Below are 21,598 nucleotides of genomic sequence, written 5' to 3'. Positions count from 1 at the left end.
CAATGTTCTACTTGTCAATTTCACATAGATGGGGCTCCATTTGGAGGGGTGGGAATGACAAACTAGCCCTTCAAAGAGCTGACAATGAAAACACCAACAGGAACTGATCCTGTCACTAGCCCATACTGTGTTCCAGAACAGATTGGGGGCCCAATCTTCTCCAAATAGATCAAAGAATTTTCATATCATTATTTTTCTTTTAAAGGTCTCGCCATCAAAGCAATTAGTATTTCAGTTGTTATTGCTTGTAGACACACACACCCCAAATATCCTGAGGGAAGAAGGATATGGTAGTCTTTTTTTATTTTTAAGTAAAGTTTTGCAATTCTAACTTTAAAATTAGATTTACAGTTTAATAGTGGTAACATACTTTTAAGGTAGAATTGAGCCTCCACAAAAGTAAAGTGGATGCAATTCTATGTGTATTGAAATGTGTTTTTATTATTTTTAGTCCAATGACCTAGGTAGCAATATACCATCCTGTGAAATGTGCAGTAGGCTTGAAGTGCAGCCTTTTGTATCCCTAACTGGCTAAGAATTGCTAAATGAAATTACACAATGGAACAAAACATAAACACAAGAATGGAAACAAGCTCCCCAAAGATTACTGTTTTTGTTCACTTGATGCTAAAAACATATTTCTCAATTTAGCCAAAGAACTATTCTTAGACACAAATTACTCCATAGGCCATTGAATGGAACATAATACCCCTGGATTATTTATTGTAAACTGCAGAAGGGCTTATACAACTATGCAGTCCAGTAAGGTAGCCACAAGCCACATTTGCCTATTTAAATTCAACTTAATTCAAGTTATTTAAATGTGTGTTAAGATCCAGGGCACATTTCAAGTCCCCAATAGGCCACTGAGTCTGTTGGCTACCATATTAGACAGTGAGGATTTTAAACATTTCCACCATGAACAATATCAATCTGAAAGAGTATATAAAATTGTATTGGTTATGTTTTTTCTTTTTCATGTAAAAAAATTATTGGTTAAATTTCACCAAGACATTACAATGTTTAGAAATATTTTTGATTGGCTGCTATGGGCTGTCAAAATTTCTGGAGCTAGTGTGGCCGTTCTCAAAACTTCTGCAGATTTGGGGCCATTAAACAAACCTTATTAGACAATAGTATTCAGCAGAGTTAGCATTACTGAGTTCCAACAAATTTAAAAAGTTCCAAAAGAGTTTTTAAAATATTTAAATATTAGAATACTATATAATAGTTATACTTTAGTATTTCTTTTAGATACTTTAGCATTTATTGTATTAGAAATTATGCTACTTGGTAATAGCAACATTAATGTCTTCTAGGGTTATTATTAATATCATATATGCAAACCATAAGGAAAAGTATTTGTTCTTTCGTAAGCAGGGGACTCTCCTTACACTCTCTGGGATTCTTTCTCCTTATGCTCCTGTGGGAAGACATTACAGAAATTCCTGTCCGAGGTTTTTCTGTCCCTTGCCAGCTAGGTCCTATGCTGCTGAATGTTGCTCAGGTCCAGGGACAGCTTCAGAGGAAAAGTGAAGGAAGGAGGTGACTGTCTGCACCTTACAAGTGGTTTTCAGACCAGCAGCATCTGCTCCCCAGGAGACTGTTAGAAATGCAGACACTCAGGCCCACTCCAGACCCCTGCATCACAATCTCTTCTAGATCAGTGGCTTGCAAATTTTAGGAAACTCACAGTCACCTTGAGAACACACACCCTTGGACCCTTCCCTTGGAGTTTCTGACCCAGTGAAGGTGGGGTGACGCTGGTGCTAATCTGGATGTTAGCTGCTGGAACAAGGACCACACTTGGAAAACCACTGCTCTAGGGATAACTCATTCTCACAATGCATTCCGCATTGGAATCACCTGGTGAGCTTCCAAAAAGCCTGACTATTGAGGCCGCCTCCAGAGGTTCTGAGTTAAATGGCTGGTATGCAGCATGGGTACTGAGACTTCTTCAAAAGCTCCCGTGGCGATTATAACTTGCAGCCGGTTTGCAAAGCCCAGTCTGTACATTTCATGCTCAGAACTTCTACCAGGAGAAAGCAACACTGAATCTAAGCACCCCCATGACTCTGGATGCTGCTAGAATATATCTCTGGGGTCCAGGGCAAGCACGGCAGTTCTGTGCATTTTCTCCACCATCCTCAGCACATAACAGCCCTCATTGCTCTGTGGTGTTAGAGGAGAACCAGAACTGAACAGTGAACTGGTAAATACAGATTTTATTCGGAAATAAACCATTGCAATGGGGGGAAGAGTCCTCAATATAGACTGGGTTCAATTCCGAATACAACAATAAGAAGCGGGACTTTATAGCTAAGGACCAGGGTGGGGTCAGTGAGCAGAACATTACTAAGAGGAAACATCAGGGGGGGTTGGGCTAAACTCGCCCAACAGGAGTCTTGCTGAAGGCAGGCCTGGGCCATGAGACGTCACCTGGAGGATGGTGGCGGGTAAGGAACTCCATCAGATGTGAAGGGTGATCAGACATGGAGAGTGGGGATTCTGGCTGAATGGACTTAGCAGGATTCTTGCTAAAACTGTACAGTGCAGAGATGAGCTCCGAAACCCAAAATCCAGGGCCTACTTCAAAATAGTTCAGAGGGGCCTGACTAGAGTTTGGTCAAGGAGACAGTCTTTGTCAGTCGGGAGGGAGGGAAAGAGAGAGAGAGAGACAGACAGATATACAGACATACATACAAATATATAAAATATGTTCATTATATATAAATAAATACACACACACCCTCAAATGGAGAATGTCTTTCCATGGTTTGATTCCCTGTCTTTCCAGGCTGCTCTTAATAGAGGATTTTGATGTTGCTCAATTGACCCCTCAGATTTTCGCATGAACCTGGCATCCCAGATAAACTTTGGGATGCTGTAGATGTGCGTTTGGCAGTACCCAGTCTGTTATTTGCCAATTACCATTCCGAAACGGGTGGAGAGGCATAACCGAAACTTTCTATGGATAGCATCTGCTCAGTCTCTCTCCCCTTCACTCATCAGCTCCCTCCTCCCCACCTAGTTCTCATTCCTAATTTCAAAACCTTCCTTCCCAGCTCCTCTCTCTCCACACATAAACCTGCCCCCTTTCATACCAGCCAGCTCTCGGAAACCTTTCTGCTCCTCGGGGGAAGGCTGGGCGAATCCAGACCTCCTGCCCAGAAGTGGTTGACAATGTAGTGTTTTCATTCGAATGCAAATTTGTCTCTGGATAAGATTCAGGGAAAGTGCTTTTCCCCGCCTACTGTCTCCACCCCAGCTCTCCTTGTCTTTTGTGTTCTTGTAAATAAATGAGAGGCAACTGGCTTTCAATTTGAAGACACAGCTGCAGGGGGCTCTTAAAAGCGAGCTAGAGAGAGAGATGCTGAAGATTTGGAGCCCAGCATTAAAATCCAGAAAAGGGAGGTTTTTTCAGTCTTTTCATTTTCACTTGCTCTGATTCCTCTAGAAATGCTTTTTTTAAAAAAATAACACTGAAAGACCAAGTGTATTTATTCCAAAGTAATATTTCCCCCTCCTTTTTAACTTTTCTTGCCCAAAACGCAGAATCAACACAGCGGTAGCACAGAATAAACTCTAGGAAGTATGTTCATTCTTGATGTTCTCCAGATAAGTGTACAGCTTGGCCAGTTTTGGTGGTAGAAACTGTATCCAGTGAAATGACCGTGGGGGGGGAGGGGAGATTTAATGCCTGAATTTCTCATTAAAACTAATAGATCCTGATTGCCATCAAGCTCACGGTGGCCTTTTAAAATCCTTAAGTGACTAATGCGATGCCCCTGCAATGCCAGAAACAGCCACGTAAGCACAACACTGTCCCCTTGCCAGCCGGCCTTTGCTAGTTGGTGGTCTCTTTCCGCCCGAGAAACACCTGCCCAGAGCCGGCGGGCGTCCGCGCCCGGATCCCACGCGCCGTTCGTTGCGCGCTCGGGCGGCGGGGCGCGCGCTCCCCGCTCGCGGGCCGGGCGGGGCCCGAGCTTCCCCCGCTAAGCGCGTGTTCTCTGCTCTCCCGCGCACAGGGCGCCACGAGCCGCGCGGGGCACCTGCCGGGGCCCGAGCCCGCGCCGCCGCCGCCGCCGCCGCGGGAGCCGTTCGCGCCCAGCCTGGGCAGCGCCTTCCACCTGCCGGACGCGCCGCCCGCCGCCGCCGCCGCCGCGCTCTACTACTCGAGCTCCACGCTGCCCGCGCCGCCGCGCGGGGGCTCCCCGCTGGCCGCCCCGCAGGGCGGCTCGCCCACCAAGCTGCAGCGCGGCGGCTCGGCCCCCGAGGGCGCCGCCTACGCCGCCCCGCGCGGCTCCTCGCCCAAGCAGTCGCCCAGCCGCCTGGCCAAGTCCTACAGCACCAGCTCGCCCATCAACATCGTCGTGTCCTCGGCCGGCCTCTCCCCGATCCGCGTGACCTCGCCCCCCACCGTGCAGTCCACCATCTCCTCCTCGCCCATCCACCAGCTGAGCTCCACCATCGGCACGTACGCCACCCTGTCGCCCACCAAGCGCCTGGTCCACGCGTCCGACCAGTACGGCAAGCACTCGCAGGAGCTGTATGCCACCGCCACCCTCCAGAGGCCGGGCAGCCTGGCAGGTAAAGGGCTCGCCGCCGCCCTCCCCGCCCCGGGCGGGCCGGCTGCCGGGCAGGGTGGAGAGAGACAGCGGGGCCTGAGCAACACTCCAGCTGGGCGGGTCTGTGGGCCGGGGTCTCGCAGCCGCAGGGGGTCCCTAGGCTATGGGAGTTTCAAAACTAAAATATGTCACTTGTTTTCTTTAAAGTCATGCAACCTCTCAAACTCTAAGTCTTCCCCCATCCGAAGATGTAAACCTTCGTAAAATTAAGTCAGATTTAATGAAGGATCCCATAGACCTGTTGATTGTATCCAGAAAAAGACCAAAGCAAGTAAAACTCACAGTATTTCTATGATTATCTGTAGTTGTCTACACTTAGTTGTAGAAGAAAGTAATGGGTTTTCCCCAAAGGAGACGTTCAAGTGACAGATTTCAATAGCAGTGAAACAAGTAACTAATGATAAATTTTGTGAAATGTTACTACTTTGTTGTACCTGGTATTTATTGTGTTTTGTCTAAATTTAGTCACTGGGAAAAGTAAAGGACTCCCCCACACCTGTCATTGGATTTACAGAGATTCCAACAGTGGGGGAAAAGTAACAATATTGAAGTCCCTTGAATTTGTTGCCTGTTTATTATAGGGACAGAGGGGCTGGGCTGGACTAGGGTTGGGAGAAGAAACCTGCTTTTCTCTGCAGATACAGAGGAGGTGACATGTCTGTGGTTGGTCACTTTGTCCATCAAACAACAAGTCCAAGCTGGTGACTCTGCTCATAGTACCATATGTTCAGCTAAACAAGACACAATGATTGAAAGACTAATGTGTTGTCTCCTAAAACACCTGAGAACTAACCCGCCCGGATTTACTGGCAACTCTTTTCTTCTTATGGAAATATTAGGTCACTCTAGTAACAGGTGCCACTCTCATAGGTTTACTTTCTTGACATAAATAGTTGACTGTGAAGATAAATAGGATAAAAGAGGAACTTGTTGCATACACGAGGCAGGTGTCCAAGGGTGTCTTTCATTCCCCAGTGTAAATTGCTGGAGAGGACTGCCTGACATAACAGGGTGCAGGCTAGAATTCACTGCACCCAAATTCTGCTAGGTATGTTTACTGAAATGAAAATAGTTTTCTCTCTCACTCACTCCTCTCTATAGAATTTTGGAGGTAGACCGTTATTAATGCTAATCAAGTACCAGGACCAAAAGGTCTGTACGGCAGGCACTGAGAGGCACTCTGGTTGGAAGAGAGCGCTAGGAGACATGTATGGAAACTTTGTTTTATAAGTTTACAAATTACTAGATCATGTCAAAGAGTGGGGAACTGGCAGAGCTTTTGGGAGACTAAGGCACCATGACACTCTTCCCGGCCACCACAGAGAAGTGGAAACTGAGACCCAAAGGGTCCAGGTGACTTGCTAAAGGTCCTTTTATTACGTACACAGACCTGGGGAAAGAACCAGAGGTCTTAGCTTCCAGCTCTGTCCCCTGGTTTTACCTGTTATACTTGTACATGTTCCAACTGAGTCATTTTAGTAAAAGTAGAGTGTGGTCCGGTGGAGAGGTTGGGGGTATGCCAGTGGTGCAGGGATGGAGCCCCATAGCTCCTTATATCATTGAATTTAGGAAGCCACTGTGAAAGTAAGCATGTTGTGATACCTGCTCCCACTCTAGTATCTAGAGTGTATGTTTCTGAGGTTTGATGTGTGTGTTGGGGGAGGCCTGGGGGGTATAAAAGGTTTTGGCCAGAAAGAGAACTGCAGTTGGTCAGCACAATTCCTTGTGCCTCTACTTCCCTCCCCGTTTCCATCTATTCCTCTCATTCTCTGACCATATTTCATTTTTGCTACCTGGTGGGGGGGGAGGGGAATCAACTTACCAATTAACAATTTTAATTTTAGAGCTACACTGAACACTTTTAATGTTTGAATTACTTTGTTTAAAATGCATGCTTTTAGATGTTCATTTAAAGATTCTTTTCATGCAAACTGCTGGCGATTTTTGGTTTAAAATTACAAGGCATGGCAAAAGTAGATTGACAGTTTATATAGAAAACAACACAATAATAAATAGTAGTACAAGAAAAAACTGTGTTTTGTACTCACAACTGTCAACCTCCTTTTGCCCCACCTTGTATTTTATAACTCCACATAAATACTCAGGTTGCACAAGATCATATGCCCCATTTAGAAATTAGAAAACTATGGCCCAGGAGAGGTGTGGGGACAGACTCTAACGAGAGGTCAGGAATATTGGAGCTTTTGGACTCCATGTCTAAATCTGGGTGCCTGATACCATTCCAGGTGTTGTAAACTTTGGAGCCACCTGGTTTGCTAATTGAAAGTACCATTAAAGTCAAGACCAAAAAATAGCTTTTGGATTTTCAAGGTTGTGATTTTGGAGATTTGTCACTGATAACTAGGATGTGTGAATATGGGCTAGTAGTGACTTTCACTTTTGAATGAATGAATTAATTCAATAATTATTTATTAAGCACCTCTGATTTACTGGCAGTGATTTAGAGCTTAGGGACACAGTAGTGATCAATATCAACCAATATCTCTGGCCTCGTTTCAAAGACAGAAAACCATCAACGTAAATATTTTTGATGGAGTGGCCAGGGAAAGCCCTAATTGGAAGGTAACTTTGGAGTCAGTCATGAAGGAAGACAGGGAGCTGGCTGTATGAATATCTAGGGGAAGGGCATTCTGAACAGAAGGAACAGAAATGCAAGGCTGGTGAATAGAGGTGTGTCTGATATCTTTGCAGAACAGCCAGAAGACCATTGGGGGTGGAGAGGAGAGAAGGAGGGCAGAGAAATGGCATGAGGTCAGTGAAGTGACCAGCAAGGGAGGGTCTTGTATGTCTTGATGAGGACTTGGGGATGTTAGCTGTGCCATGGGAGCCATTGAAGATTTCAGCAGAGGAGGGGCATAATCTGACTTAGTTTATAACAGTGTCACCCTGGGTGCTCTGTGGAGAATACATTGTAGGGGGTCAAGGGCAAAAGCATGAATACCAGCTGGGAGGTTATTGCAGTAATCTAAGCAAGAGATGATTATGGCGTGGGCCAGGGTGGTAGCATTGAAGGTTATGAACAGTAGTGCAATTCTGGATGTATATATATGGTAGAACCGACTGGATTCTGTCATGGGCTAGGTGATGATGAGAAGAGAAAGGGGACACAAGGCTGCCGCTGACCCAATAACCAGAAGAATAGAGTCATCACCAACCGAGGTGGGCTGTGCTGCAGAGGGATCTGGTCAGGTTTGGGGACAGTGTTGGTAAATAATAAGATCTTGGTTTTGGACATGGGATATCTGTCAATCAGAATCAGAATGCACGCGTGAAGTAGACAGTTGGGTATGCAAGTCAGTTCAGGGGCGACTCTCAAGCTGGAGATAAAAAGTAGGGAATGGAGTCATCCTCAGGTAGATGGTATTTAAGACCATGAGTTTAGAAGAAATTACCTAGGAAGGAAGGAAGCAAAGAAGAGGTCCAAGGACTGAGCTCTGATGCCTCCCACAAAAGTAGAGGTCTGGGAGTTGAGAAGAAACCAACAAATGAAAGAGATAAGCTGGAAGCATAGGTCAGTATCATTTTTTAGAAGCCAAGAGAACAGCTTGTCTCAAGGTAGATCTATAAACTAAACTATAGAGTTAAAAAGTCAAGACAAAGGAAAACCGTTCGATGACATTGGTTTAGTAGAGTGCACTCATTGGTGACTTTGAAAAAGTAGTTTCAGTGAAGGGTAGTGGGAAAATCTTACCGGAAGGGGAGGGGGGTCCAAGAGACAATGGGAGGAGAAAAACCAGGGACCAAAACCTGCATTATGTTTTCAAGAAGTGGTTCTTGTTTGGCTGCAAATACTTCCAAAAATGTAGACTCTCTATGTGAGGATTTTAGATCATCAGTTGTGTGGGCACCTGGTAAGGAACACACGTCCACATGTTCCATTAGATCTCCCGATGGCCTAGCTTCCTAAAGCCCTCCCAGAGGTCTGAGTCCCACCTCTCTGGGAAAACACCACACTTCTGATTAAACCTGGAACAGTATAATTTGTCAGCTGTTAAGTCATCAGAGTCCAAAGGTCTCTTAGAATTTTTTTTCTTTCTGTCATCTTTTTAATTCCATGTCTTTTCATGCTATAGTGGTGCCTGAGTGGAAACCCAGCTCTGCCTTGTCAGAGGGCCCTAACCTTAGGTGAATTACCTGCCTGCTTGAAATTGTTCCTTCATCTAGGTTTTCACAATAATATTTATCTACCATCATAAGTTCTGACATAAATAAGGAAAGGTATATAAAATACTAGGACACTGGCCAGCTCAATAAAAGATAACTCGTGTTATTTGATAATACTTACCACAATAACTTGGATGTGCGAGGAAGAAGTCATTTGTTTTTGCTTCAGATACAAAGCATGTCTTTTGAGTCCCAAAACATGCCACTGTCTGTGTCGGGCATACAAAGATGAGTGAGGGATAACCCTTGCCCTCAAGAGACCTAGCTGGTGAAGGGTATAAGAATGGACAGTTTGAAGCCCAGTGCTGGGTGAGGCAGGTTGATTACTATGGGAGCATGCCAGAGGGGCATGTTACAGTGGGGATCAGATGTGTGCTGTGAATGCCTTCTTTCTTAATGCCCTGGCTCCAGAGCTAAGCAGTATAGATGGAACTAGTAAGAAAAGGTAGCTAGAACAAAGTCAAAGAGTAGAGAAGGGGTGTGGTGAGGGCTGCGGGGTGGGTAGAGATAGATGACCAGCAGATCAGGCTTTCTTGAGCCAAAAATGAGTGGTGGAGGCAGGGGTGGAGATGCGTGGTAAAGGGCTTGTAGTTTCATCCCTCCAGCAAAGGGCTGACCAGATCAGACTGGCAAGCTAGAAACTTGGGGCCTGTGTTGGGGGAAGGGCGTTTCAATGAAAAAAATAGTCAGGGAAACAGATATAGTTATTAAAATTTCACCCACTTCTTTTGAAATGTAACATTCAAAAGTAATCACTCATAAATAGTACAGGAAGAAGGCTAGATAAATGACATAAGTAGTTTTAACATTTTTCTCCTGACAAATAGGTTGCTTGATTTTATTTTGTATAATTTAAAAGTTAAATGTACTCATTTTGTTCGTGATGAATAAAATTAGGTTAAAAAAAACCATATTGTGATATAAAGCTTTTGCAAATGCCAGGCATTGTGCCAGCCACTTTGCAAACTGTATCTCATGTTGTCTCCCGCAACTTAATGAGTTAGGTACAGTTTTCACTCCCTTTCTACAGATTCAAAAACTGAGGCTTATCAGTGATAAGTTTTCTTGCCCAAAGTAACATGGCTGGAAATGTCAGAGATGTGATTTGAATCTAGATTACTCTGAGTCCATCTTCTCTGTACTCTTAAGTATATATGATATGTGGTAGAGGTAGCATATTTTGTGTTATTGAAGAAAACTACAAAGAATGTAAAAATGCACTATAAGTTTTCAAGTTTTGTAAATGACCAGTGATTTTACAGAAAGCAAAAGTGTCTCAAAAACTTGTGATCATTCCGTTGAACTTTACAGTGCCAACTTTGGTTCACTTTTGTAAGGAAAATAACATGATCCTTTCATCTGGTTGAGAGCAAAATTAATCCTGTTAAAAACAGAAATCTGAATTGTAAATATGCATTAAAGTTAAGTCAAACATCATGAGCACATTTTGAGGCAAATATGAAATGGATTAAATGTAGATTCTTAACTAACAATGCAAAAAAAAAAAAAAAAAAAAAATTGGCCTAATATGGAGAGGAATTTAGTCAAGGCATGTCCACCTTGTACCCCCGCCAGATGGACATAAAACTCAGTATTTTGAGTGGATCACATACTATAAACCCCAAATTTCACATATTTGGAGATTTCAGATCCATTTCCTGACTCACTAATACTTCCAGGTGCACCTGTTATAAGAAAGAAAAAGAAAAAAGCTTAATCCTAGATAAAAGCTTTGCGATCTCTGCTGGCAGGTTCTCAAAGGAAACATGAAGTCTCCTCAGATAATGAGCCCGTCTGTTTCACACACAGCACTTGAGATGTGGTCAGAATGCAACGTGATACCTGGCTGCCGCTCCTTTTTCAAATTGTATTTCCTGAAGGGGATCTTTACCTGCAGGGGACAAACATTTGACCAGTTCTAGTGAACCTCCTGCCCACCCATAAGTAAAAAATAAAATAAAATAAAATAATCATAGTTTAGATTTACTAGTTAGAATGTGATCAGCCAGTGAAATCAATCAACACTTTATTTTTCTTTCAAAGATTGTTAAAGCTGACTCTCCACTGGAATTGCCTGGTTTTCTAGCTAGACCCCTCCCCCAACCTCTGCAGCTCCATGACATTCCTCCCTGGCTGTGCCCCTCAGCCCCAGCCCCCTCCTCAGATAATCTTGGCCTGGGAGCCCGGCCCAGGCCATCTTCTCCATCAGTAAGCTTGACAAGTGCAGGTCTGACCCTTTCCTGCTTCCACCATCAAAGGCTTCAGCCTTTTGCCCCTAGAATTTTGGGACCCCACTTCATCGCAGAGAAGCCTGCTCCGAGTTGTCCCATGGAAGCCTCCCGTCTCCAGGAAGGTGGACATTGAAACCTCTTCAGCACACCTCCTCTGCGCCTGCTGACCCTTGTCTAACAGCCTCCATCTGCTTAGCGATGCAGAACCCCCAGAAAAGTCCACAAGGCTTTCCTCTGACAGCCACTTTATGCAGCGTCTCATCCCACTTACGCTGGTATCTGATTTCTGTCCAGTTGTGTTTGGGTCAGACTGCAGCAGCGAAAGGCTGTTTTAACATCCCGCTACTGTAAGCTGGTGACTGCTTCTGAAACTCAGTATCTGGGATGCTAGGTGGCCCCAAAGGCCTTCCTGAGGTCTTCCTTTTATGTTGATTCACAGAAATTAATACCTCCCCTTCCCTGCTTACCACATGGCAGCCTTGCTCGTTGAAATGAGGTTTACGGGTTTCTGTTTTGTTCTGGTTTTTTCGGTAGGAATATGGCATCTTTATGTAGAATTCTATCAAAGCTTCTGCACTGTTACTGATACATGATTTTGATCATGTTTAACTAGGACATGTAAATTTAAAAATGATACTGTGTCTTGGACAAGAGTTCAAGATGGCATGCTCTGACCACTCATTTGTCTCCCCTATATCTCAGAACCCCTGAAAAATAACATGCAGAATTACAATAGAGAATGACATTATAGAAGAGACAAGAACACAGAGGCCAGGGGGTAGGAGTCACCAACAAGCAAACCTTTTTAGGAATTTTGTAGAAAGCAAAGCAGATAGAACTGATAAGCAATTAAAAATTCCAAAGTTTCTCCCAAGAATCTGCTCTGTCAGCACAGCAGAGGTGGCCTGGTGGTCTTTGATGAATTCTTGGACCGGGCCCCAGGGTCAGAGTTGAGCTGAGGGGTTAGGGAGAGAGGAGAGGCCTGAAGATGAAGGGATCCATTGAAAGTCAGGGCTTGAGGCATTTCTGAGTTGGCTGCCGCCTCCCACTCACGTCCCCTGTCACCTACCAAGCTGTGGCCACGTAGCCCGTGCCTACTCCAAGGTGAGGAACAGGAGTGGGCATTGAAGACACAGAACAAACTGCCTGAGAAACTAGACTTTGGTTATAGCTGCCCATGGCCTAGATACGATTTATTTCATACAGGTCTGTGGGGCAACGAGCTGGCAGGGGGCTCAGAACTGCCCCCGACCTGCTCTTTCTGAAGACAAGTGCCAGCCTGGGTGCCTTACCCTCCAAACTCTTACGTAATGGGAAACAGTTCTACAGTGTTCAGAAATGGGAAACTCTTCTGTTTAGACTGTAGACCAAGAGGCTGCCGCTGGGTTTTTCTTTCTCAAATATAATAAATTATCAAGGATTACTGAGGAATTGGGGAGAATTAGAAGCATTAAAAAATGGAAAAATGAACAGTCAGCAGAAACAGAAATAATTTACAGGCTAAAAGAGATGAAAAGAAACAAGCAGTAACTTCAGGTGAAGTACTAAGAAGGATTTAAGAAGATCTTGTGTTTATTAAGTGAGAACTGGAGAATATGTGAAAGGATCAGAGATCAAGAAAATCTTTCTAGGCCACAAAAATAGAGCTACCCAAATTAATGATTTGATAGAAGGACTGAAAGATAGCCAAGGAAATCACTGGGAAAGGAGAACATAAAAGAGGGAAGACAGAAATCAGCAGAATAATTCAGTAAGAGCCTTGAAGGCCAAATCCAGGACATCGAAGGTATTACTAGAGTCTCAGAAAGAGACTGGGGAGAGGCGAGTTACCAGTGAAGTAACAGAGGAAAATTCCTCAGAGCTGACAGACCTGTGCTCTCATAGGAAACACCCTATGTTTGGAATAAAAAATAATTCATAGTCTTCATCATGAAATTTTAAAGCACCCACATAAAAAGACCCCAGTGCCCTTGGGGAGAAATAAGACAGACGCCACCTGACTTGCAGTAGTGATGCTGGATGCTAAGAACAGCCCAGTGATGCTCTCAGAGTTCTGGGGTAACGTCATTTTCAACCTACATATTTTAGGTTGAAACATGTAGCCAAATTGTCCATCATCATAAAGCGAGGACCAAATATGTTCAGACTTGCAAGAATTCATAAAATATATCTCCTATGTACCCTTCCCTAGAAAGTTACAGCACTTGAGGACGCATTCCGGCTGAGGGCATAAAACTAGAGAAATATGGTACCCAGAAAATAATGGACAACTAGAATGACGTCCCAAGGCAATGAAGAGAAGTCTCAGAAGGGGGGAAAGTGGACAGCTGGGCAGCGGGCTAGCAAGCGAGGAAAGGTGGGACTCAACACAAAAACCCCACACTTATGTAGGCATAAGTCCCAAAGGATCTAGGTCATTTTAGTATCTAAGGACGGAACAATTAAATGAGTAAGAACAATGAAATTAATTGTAAATGAAGAAGAAAGAATCATGTTGCGTTCCATTGAGTTCCACAAATACAAGAGGCTGTGATTACGAGCATGGACTTAGGGGCTAAACAGACATGGGTACATATTCTTGGTTCCATTACTTACCGGACACACACCTGTAAACAACAGAGGCCAAAGCTCCTGTTTTCTTGGAGGTAGTGATCTGATTCAGATAAGATACTTAGGTCCTGAGAAGAGTCACAGGGAGAAAGACTAAGGGAAGTAGGGATGTCAGAGGGATGGGGCGGCCAAGAAGCTCTGGATGATAAGGAGTCAATTGAGCAGGGTCCTGAAGCAAAGAGGGAGGGAGCCATGTGCGAATCTGGGGAAGAATGCCCCAGGCAGAGGGAACAGCTAGTGCAGGGGTCCTGAGGTGAAGTCATTCTTGGCCTGTTTGGGGACCAAAATGGGGCTTCTCTGAGATAGTTTGTATATGTTACAGTGGGGATAACAATATACAGAGTCATTACAAAGATCATATGAGACTGAGATCATGTCTACCAATTATTTATTATTGTGTCCACACATTAAAAGCAATAAATTATAACTGCTGTTACCATGGAGACTCATAATGTAAGCCAAGATCTGTTGGGAATTCAGGTAAGATGGAAGTAATGAGGGGAGGGGGTTTTGCTTGATTGGAGGGAGGTTGGGAGTGACATCAGTTCAGAAGCAGCTTGTGATACTGTGTAGTTAGGAAATGAGCTAATGAGAGAAGACAAAGGGCTGTGGGAGGCACATCCAGGCAGGAGACCCAGGAAGGGGTTCTGGACAAGCAGCATGTGAGGTTAGGTTTAACCAAGTGCAACTGTGACATGTGCAAATGTGAGAAGAGGGTTAGCTTGGGAGGGACCTGTTCCCTAGAAGTTATGAATCAGTGTCCAGTGGTGCCATGAGTCCTGGTAGGTTCAAGGCAGAGACTGGGGCTTTGGGGATGTGCATGAGATTAAGTCTGCATGTGGTCTGAGGGTTGCTCTCCTGAACTGACTTGAGGAGGTGTGACCACATTCAGGAGGCACGGCGGAAATAGTAAAGGTTTTCCTGAGTAGAGATTTTTAACCATTTAAAAAAGCGGGGGGGGGGGGGGCATTGAGCTTTTTCTTTGAAAGAATTCTCTAGAAGGCCTCTAAGCTTCTTTTCACTAGGGGTTAGAATCCCATTGTATGTAGAAGAATATCTGAAACATTAGAGATCGGAGGCAAGATGAGGGTGTGTGAGAAGAAATTAACGGGACTAGTTCTGGGTCCCCGTAAATGGACCACCTCACAGGCTATTCCCTTTTCCCTCTCTGAGAAACGGGCCAGGAATGTGCAGCCCATGGATTTGCTGGTACTGAACTCTGAGAATCTGTTGTCTTTAGTGCTGCAGGTGAAACAGATGAGTGGTAGGAACAGGAGTCTACAGGAAACTGTCTTTAGATGTAATATCGAATCAGAGAAGGAAATGATAGGATGGGAAGAGACAGACACAGAGACATGCAACCCTGTGTTTCTTGGCCACCTGGACTGTGCCTTCCTAGCTGGGTCCTCAGCACCCCTCAAAGGGGAAAGTCTGCCTGATGTCTGACCCCACAGTATGGGTTTCTCCCACTCTTCAGGCTCCTTGCCTCTGAACTTAAAGTCAATAGAGTGTTGAGGTTCAGTATCCTTGGGTCTCTTGTCGGTGCTTATGCATTTTAGGTCACAGTGTTAGTTAATTTGGGCAAACAGGCCTCTTTGGTAGCTACTCACTTTAAATGTTAACATCAGTTCCATGATTATAGTTAATTAGTATTTCTGCCATAATTATGAGACTTTTAAATGTTTTTTAAATTATTTTTTCAATTATAGTTTACATTCAATATTATTTTGTATTAGTTTCAGATGTACAGCATAGTGGTTAGACAATCCTGTACTTTACTGAGTGTCCCCCCCCAATATTTCAAGTACCCACCTGGCCCCATACATAGTTATTATGATATTATTGACTGTATTCCCTATGCTGTACTTTACATTTCTGTGACTATTCTGCAACTACTAATTTGTACTTCTTAATCCCTTCACCCTTTCACCCAGCCACCCAACCCCACGCCCCTCTGGCAGTCATCAGTCTGTTCTCTGTGTCTGTGAGTCTGTTTCTATTCTGTTTGTTTGTTTATTTTGTTCTTTAGATTCCACATATAAGTGAAATCGTATGGTATTTGTTCTTCTCTGTCTGACTTACTTCACTTAGCATAATACCTTGTAGGTCCAGCCATGATGTCAAAAAGGTAGGATTCCATTCTTTCTTTATGGCTGAGTAGTATTCCATTGTGTATATGTACCACAGCTTTTTTATCCACTCATCTGTTGGTGGATACTTGGGTTGCTTCCATAGCTTGGCTATTGTAAATAATGCTGCAGTGGACTTGGGGGTGGATATATTCTTTCAAATTAGTATTTGGGGAGTTTTTAAAATACATTCCCAGAAGTAGAATCACTGGGTCATAAGGCAAGTCAATTTTTAATTTTTGAGGAACCTCCCACTGTTTTCTACAGGGGCTACAGCAACCTGCATTCCCACCAATAGCACACCGGGGTTCCCTTTTCTCCACACCTTTACCACTTGTTTGTTGATTTATTTATGGGAGCCATTCTAACAGAGTGAGGTGGTATCTCATTGTGGTTTTGATTTGCATCTCTCTGATGATTAGTGATGCTGGGCAACTTTTCATATATCTATTGGCCATTTCTATGTCTTCTTTGGAAAAGTGTCTCTTCAGGTCTTCTGCCCACTTTTTAATTGGGTGGTTTATTTTTCTTGTGTTGAGTTGTCCGAGTTTTTATATATTTTGGATACACCTTACCAGATGTATCACTGGCGAATATCTTCTTACATTCCATAGGTTGTCTTTTCAGTTCATTGATTGTTTCCCTTGCTGTGCAAAAACTTTTTAGTTTGATGTAGTCCTATTTATTTTCGTTTGTTTCTTTCCCTTACTTCAGAAGATATATCAGAAAAAATTTTGCTAAGAGAAGTGTCTGAGATTTTACTGCCTATGTTTTCCTCTAGGAGTTTTATGTTTTTAGGTCTTACATTTAAGTCTTTGATCCATTTTGAGTTTATTCTTGTAATTTACATTTCTGTGATTAGTCTGTAACTACTAATTTGTACTTCTTAATCCCTTCACCCTTTTCATTATTTTCAAAGCACCATTTATTGAATAGACTATCTTTGTCCCATTGTATGTTCTTGCTTTTGTTGTCATAGATTAATTGACCACATAGACGTTAGTTTATTTCCAGGCTATTTTGTTCCATTGGTCTATGTTACCATGCTGCTTTGATTACTATAGCCTGTTAGTATAGTTTGATATCACATAGTGTGATACCCCCCACTTTGTTCTTACTTTTCAAGATTTTTGTGTTTCTATACAAATTTTTGAATTATTTCTTCTCATTCTGTGAAATGTACCATTGGTATTTTGATAGGAATTGCATTGACTCTATAGATTGCTTTGTGTAGTATGGACATTTTAATGATATGAATTCTTCTTTTCCATGAGCACAGTATATGCTTCCACTTATTAGTATCTTCTTTGATTTCTTTCTTCAATGTCTTATAATGAGTATAGGTCTTTTACCTCTTTAATTAAATTTGTTTCTAGGTATTTTATTTTTTGATGCAATTGTAAATGGGATTTTTTATTTTTAGTTTTCTTTTCTGATAGTTCATTATTGATGTATAAAAATTCAACTGATTTCTGAATATTAATTTTGTATCCTGAGGCTTTTAAACATTTTAAAAAATTTTATCAAAGTACCTAGGATTGTGTGGAGACCAACTGTTTTAGCAGATGTACAAATAACCTTAAATAATTAATAACAAAATTAGTCAAAATGGAGTTAATTTGCAACCAAGCCTGCACTAGAATCCATCCTACCACTATATTTCACCAAGGTGCATCTTGTAATTTTTATTACAAAATTTTTTGTCATATATTTAGTCCACATTACACAGAATGTATATATTTTATATACTACATATAATTTTTGTTTATTATATATTATAAATATATGACAAAAATTATATACACACCCATATATACATATGTATACATACACATATGTAGGTGTATACATATAGATCTATATACAGGGTGGTGCAGCAGTAGGTTTAGAGTTGTTCATATGGAAAATAATACAGTAATAAATAATAACACAAGAATAAACTATTTCATGTACTCACAACTGTAAACCTAATTTTGCCCCATACTGTATATATACAGGGTGTCCCCCCAAAAATATATACACTGCTAAAAGCTGATAGCTCAATTGATGTTTCTTTCTTTTCAGACTTAACCCATTGGAATTAATAATTATTCAAAGTGTGTGTACATTTTTGGGGGACATCACTAACAGCATAATCATACCATACCAACTGGTGGTTTAATAGTAACTTTTTGGATAAAGACAACAGATGAAAAATGGGGTGGGAGAATTATAACTATATATGGTCTCATTGTTGGTGCATTGCACGAAGAAATTAGGTTTTAATAAATGTAACTGGTATTCCAATAATAATGACTTATATATAATTCAGTTACTGATTGGATTTAAAATACACACACACATATTAAAGCTTTAACCAGGCAAGAATCAAGGAGAATTTTTAGTTGTCTCAGAACTGTTTATTACACAACATAATTCCTCTTTTCTCAAACTCTTTTTTTCAATGCCAAATATTATGTTGAGTAAAATAATACAAATTTAACAAAGAATTGATATAAAGAATTTATAAAATGTGAATAGAGAAAACAACTAATCTATAAAGCAGCTTACTTGCCACTTTCCCCCAGTAAATCACATGGAGGGTTAATGGTGTCTTGTTCTTCTGAGATCACTACCAGGGCCACTGCTGGGCATCCGTCAGTGAAATATACAAAGCGGTGGAAAAGCGATACAGGGAGGGTACACTTTAAGTTTGCATTTCAGAAGCCAGACATCTGAGTTTGGAAAGGAACTCTGTGCAGCCTGTCTATGATATATCTGATTCAATCTCCATGAGAAGACCTGTGTTTATGATGCAGAGATGCAAAACATCTTAGTTCACATATTTTTCAAAATATTTGAACCTCTATTTGGAGAAAACAGCATACTGAAGCCTAGTGTTGTCTGATAAAACCCTTCTCCATGTCCAAACATTGAGAATATCATCCGTGCCCTCTGATGGGCAAAAACCACATACACAAGAACAAAACCTTAGCTTCAGTTCCTACAGCAGTCAGCACCTCTGAAAGCAGGATGGGGACTTCTGGCCCCTTGAAGCTGAAGCCTGTCTGTCTATCCTGCTTTGCATCTCAATATAAAAAAATAGATGGGTCCGGAGCACCTTGTTCCAGATTCCTCCCATGGAAATATCCATAATTATCCATAGCAATTAGGTCTGGAAGCCAGACTCCAGATGCACTGTTCCGGTATTTCACTGATGGATGGGATCTTGAGAAGCAGCTGTGGAGAAATAAAATGACACTTGTTGAATTTTATTCACCTTGTTGATAAAGAAGAGTATCTGTGTGAATATGAGACTGGCCATTAAAAACTCTGCTAAGTGACTAAAGCACCGAATCATGAATTGCTCTGCGCCAGCCTTTGATTGGGACGGTAAGATCGGGGTGAGCCAAGCTCCCGGTTCATCCCACCCAGGGTGCTGCCACAGGTGCTCAGGGAGGAGAGGGCTTGGGAGCAAATTTTAAATAGGAGGCTATTCCCAGGTAAAAATTAACACTCACAGATTGAATTTTTTTACAGGTTTATGTCAAAAGGTTTTAATTACAAGTCTACCATCAAATTATGTTGCCCTTCTATACAAAAATATATTACAATTCAAAATTACCCCCCTCCAATTTCTGATTCTGCCCAGTATCAGCTGAGGATTTGGGGTGCCTCGGTTGAGCCTTTCTGAGAGTCCTTTCACCAGCTTCATCAGGACTGTCTCTCACTTGAATGGTTGTGGTGCTGCTGAAGTTATTTTTAGAATGACTCCTAAGAGTTCACAGAACACAGGATTGTCACCGCAAGGACCCCCCTCCCGACTGATACCATCAGACATTGTCACACATTGCCCGAGAACTTGTTAAAATCACAGAACCTCAGGCCGTTCCCCAAACCTACTGAGTCAGAACCTGAATTTTAATCAGGACCCGAATGCATGTGGCATTTTGAGAAACACTGGAATACATGGCTGGTATGTTCAGAGCTACTCTCTATCTCCCTTGAGACAGAAAGCCAAAAGCAGGTACCGGGGACAGGTACCGAGCCACCACGGTTTACCTAGTGCGTTTCACTGGTACCTACCTGTACCACCTTGGACACGTAGGTCTCTGTAACTGGGAGCCGTCCCTGAGAGCTGACACGGCACACCCTTCATGCACTGGGGATGCAGGGCCACGTGACCTTTGACTGAAAATAAAAATGGAAATGGCCCATCCTGGGAATGCAAAGATCCCAGACACCACAGAGCTCATTATACTCCATTACCACCATCTCATTACTCTCCGCATGCTTGCCTGTCACAGAAGGAACCGAACAAAAGAAGCCTGTTTTTCCAGCAGCTTGGGGAGAAATCTTGTGGTTTGAGAGAAAATATAAGAACAAGGGGTGCAGGCTTTTGTAAACAATAAGGTCCTATGGGCACACTTACTGCTGTGTCCTGCCCAGTGATTTTGGTCTTTAAATTATTCTTACTGGAAAGTATGTGACTCCCAATAGATTATAGTATTCATTTGGTAAAAGGTGTGGTGAGGCTTCATAATTACATTAAGGTATATTGGAAACGCCATCAAGAAAGTTTCAGGAACAAATCTTTCTGTGTTTTGTAATTTGTTAGAGACTGTGTGAGCACTCGAGTTACTTGTGATAGCGGCAGAGCTGTATTACCTTAGTATATAGCATGTGAAAATCTAGGATTTATCAAATAAATGAAACAGGAGGGCAGTTTTTACCTTCCAAAATAAACTCATCATAGATTATTTTACATCATCAGATGGCCTGCTACAGTGGTATTATTAGGCTTCAGTGCAGTTTTATTAAATACATGTGAATAAATAATCTCCCTTCTAAACATCAGCCTGAAATATGGCTCATAGCCTATATGGAAAATGTGTCTCTATATTCTAACATTGATAACAACATGAGATAAGATGTCAAAGTGATTCAGTGAATTAATGATCACTTGCAAATGAAACTTAGTTCATGTACTTTACTCAGGATACGCAGGATATTTTTGGATCTTTTAAAGACTAAAATTAATTTCTGAATTAGCATAGGAGTAGAAAGCAGATTTTGGAAGTTTGATTTGAGTTGAAAGCAAAAATCAAGAATAAAACAAGTAAATATTGTGGAGAGGTATTCCTCAGATCTAAGATGTAATAGTCTCAGCAGTTAGCACATATTTATACTATAATAATGTTAACCAAAATTATATTACCTTTTGTATTTCTGAAAGTGCTTATTTGTTGATGTCATATTTCTCCCTCAAGTTTAATGATAACATATAACAAACCAGACTTTTTAAGAGGCTCAAAATCCACAAAATAACTACCTTAAAGCCATAAACATCACAGAGAGAAAGCTACCTAACTGCACAGGCCATGCTTCCTGGCCATGTTGCTTACTGATGGGCAGAGAACATACCCCTGAAATCAGTAAGGGAAGAGTTACAGGGGATGGGGGTGGTTGCTAGGGGGAAATCTGCTTCTTTTCCAGGTTCCACACTTCGCTATAAAAGTTTAATTTTGCCCTCAAAGATGTAATTTTGCTAATAAATATTAGTGCATGAACTTTGCACAACTTTTTAAAAACCTGAATTCCTATATTTTACTTTGGGCTTTCCTTCATAGCACAAGAAATTTATAGCTCTTTTTCCGAAGACAGCTCTTTATCTCAGTAATGAGAGTGCTTATCTCTGCCACCTGTTCACAAAGGCCTTACGCCGAGCTGGCTGAGCCTGACCGCTATGTCATTAAGGCCCTTCTCTTTCCGTTCCTTTGCAAATGAGCATTTGAAACTGGCTCCCAAATTTGAAGTAAACAGATCAATTGCATTT

General features: G+C 42.2%; 1 protein-coding gene across 3 annotated transcripts in view; it reads left to right on the top strand.

The window, feature by feature from the left end:
* The window catches only part of CTNND2 (catenin delta 2), a 688,120-nt gene that overhangs the window by 394,065 nt on the left and 272,457 nt on the right, over positions 1 to 21,598 (top strand). For all 3 annotated transcript variants that reach the window (XM_081131846.1, XM_081131845.1, XM_081131844.1), the window contains one exon: positions 4,029 to 4,590. In XM_081131846.1, coding sequence (XP_080987972.1) covers positions 4,029 to 4,590 — 562 coding nt within the window. The remainder of the gene's footprint in view (positions 1 to 4,028; positions 4,591 to 21,598) is intronic.

Source organism: Miniopterus schreibersii (genome assembly GCF_964146895.1).
Source record: "Miniopterus schreibersii genome assembly, chromosome: 3".
Taxonomy (NCBI): domain Eukaryota; kingdom Metazoa; phylum Chordata; class Mammalia; order Chiroptera; family Miniopteridae; genus Miniopterus; species Miniopterus schreibersii.
The sequence above is the reverse complement of the archived record's forward strand: the minus strand, read 5'-3'. Positions and strand labels throughout refer to the sequence as shown.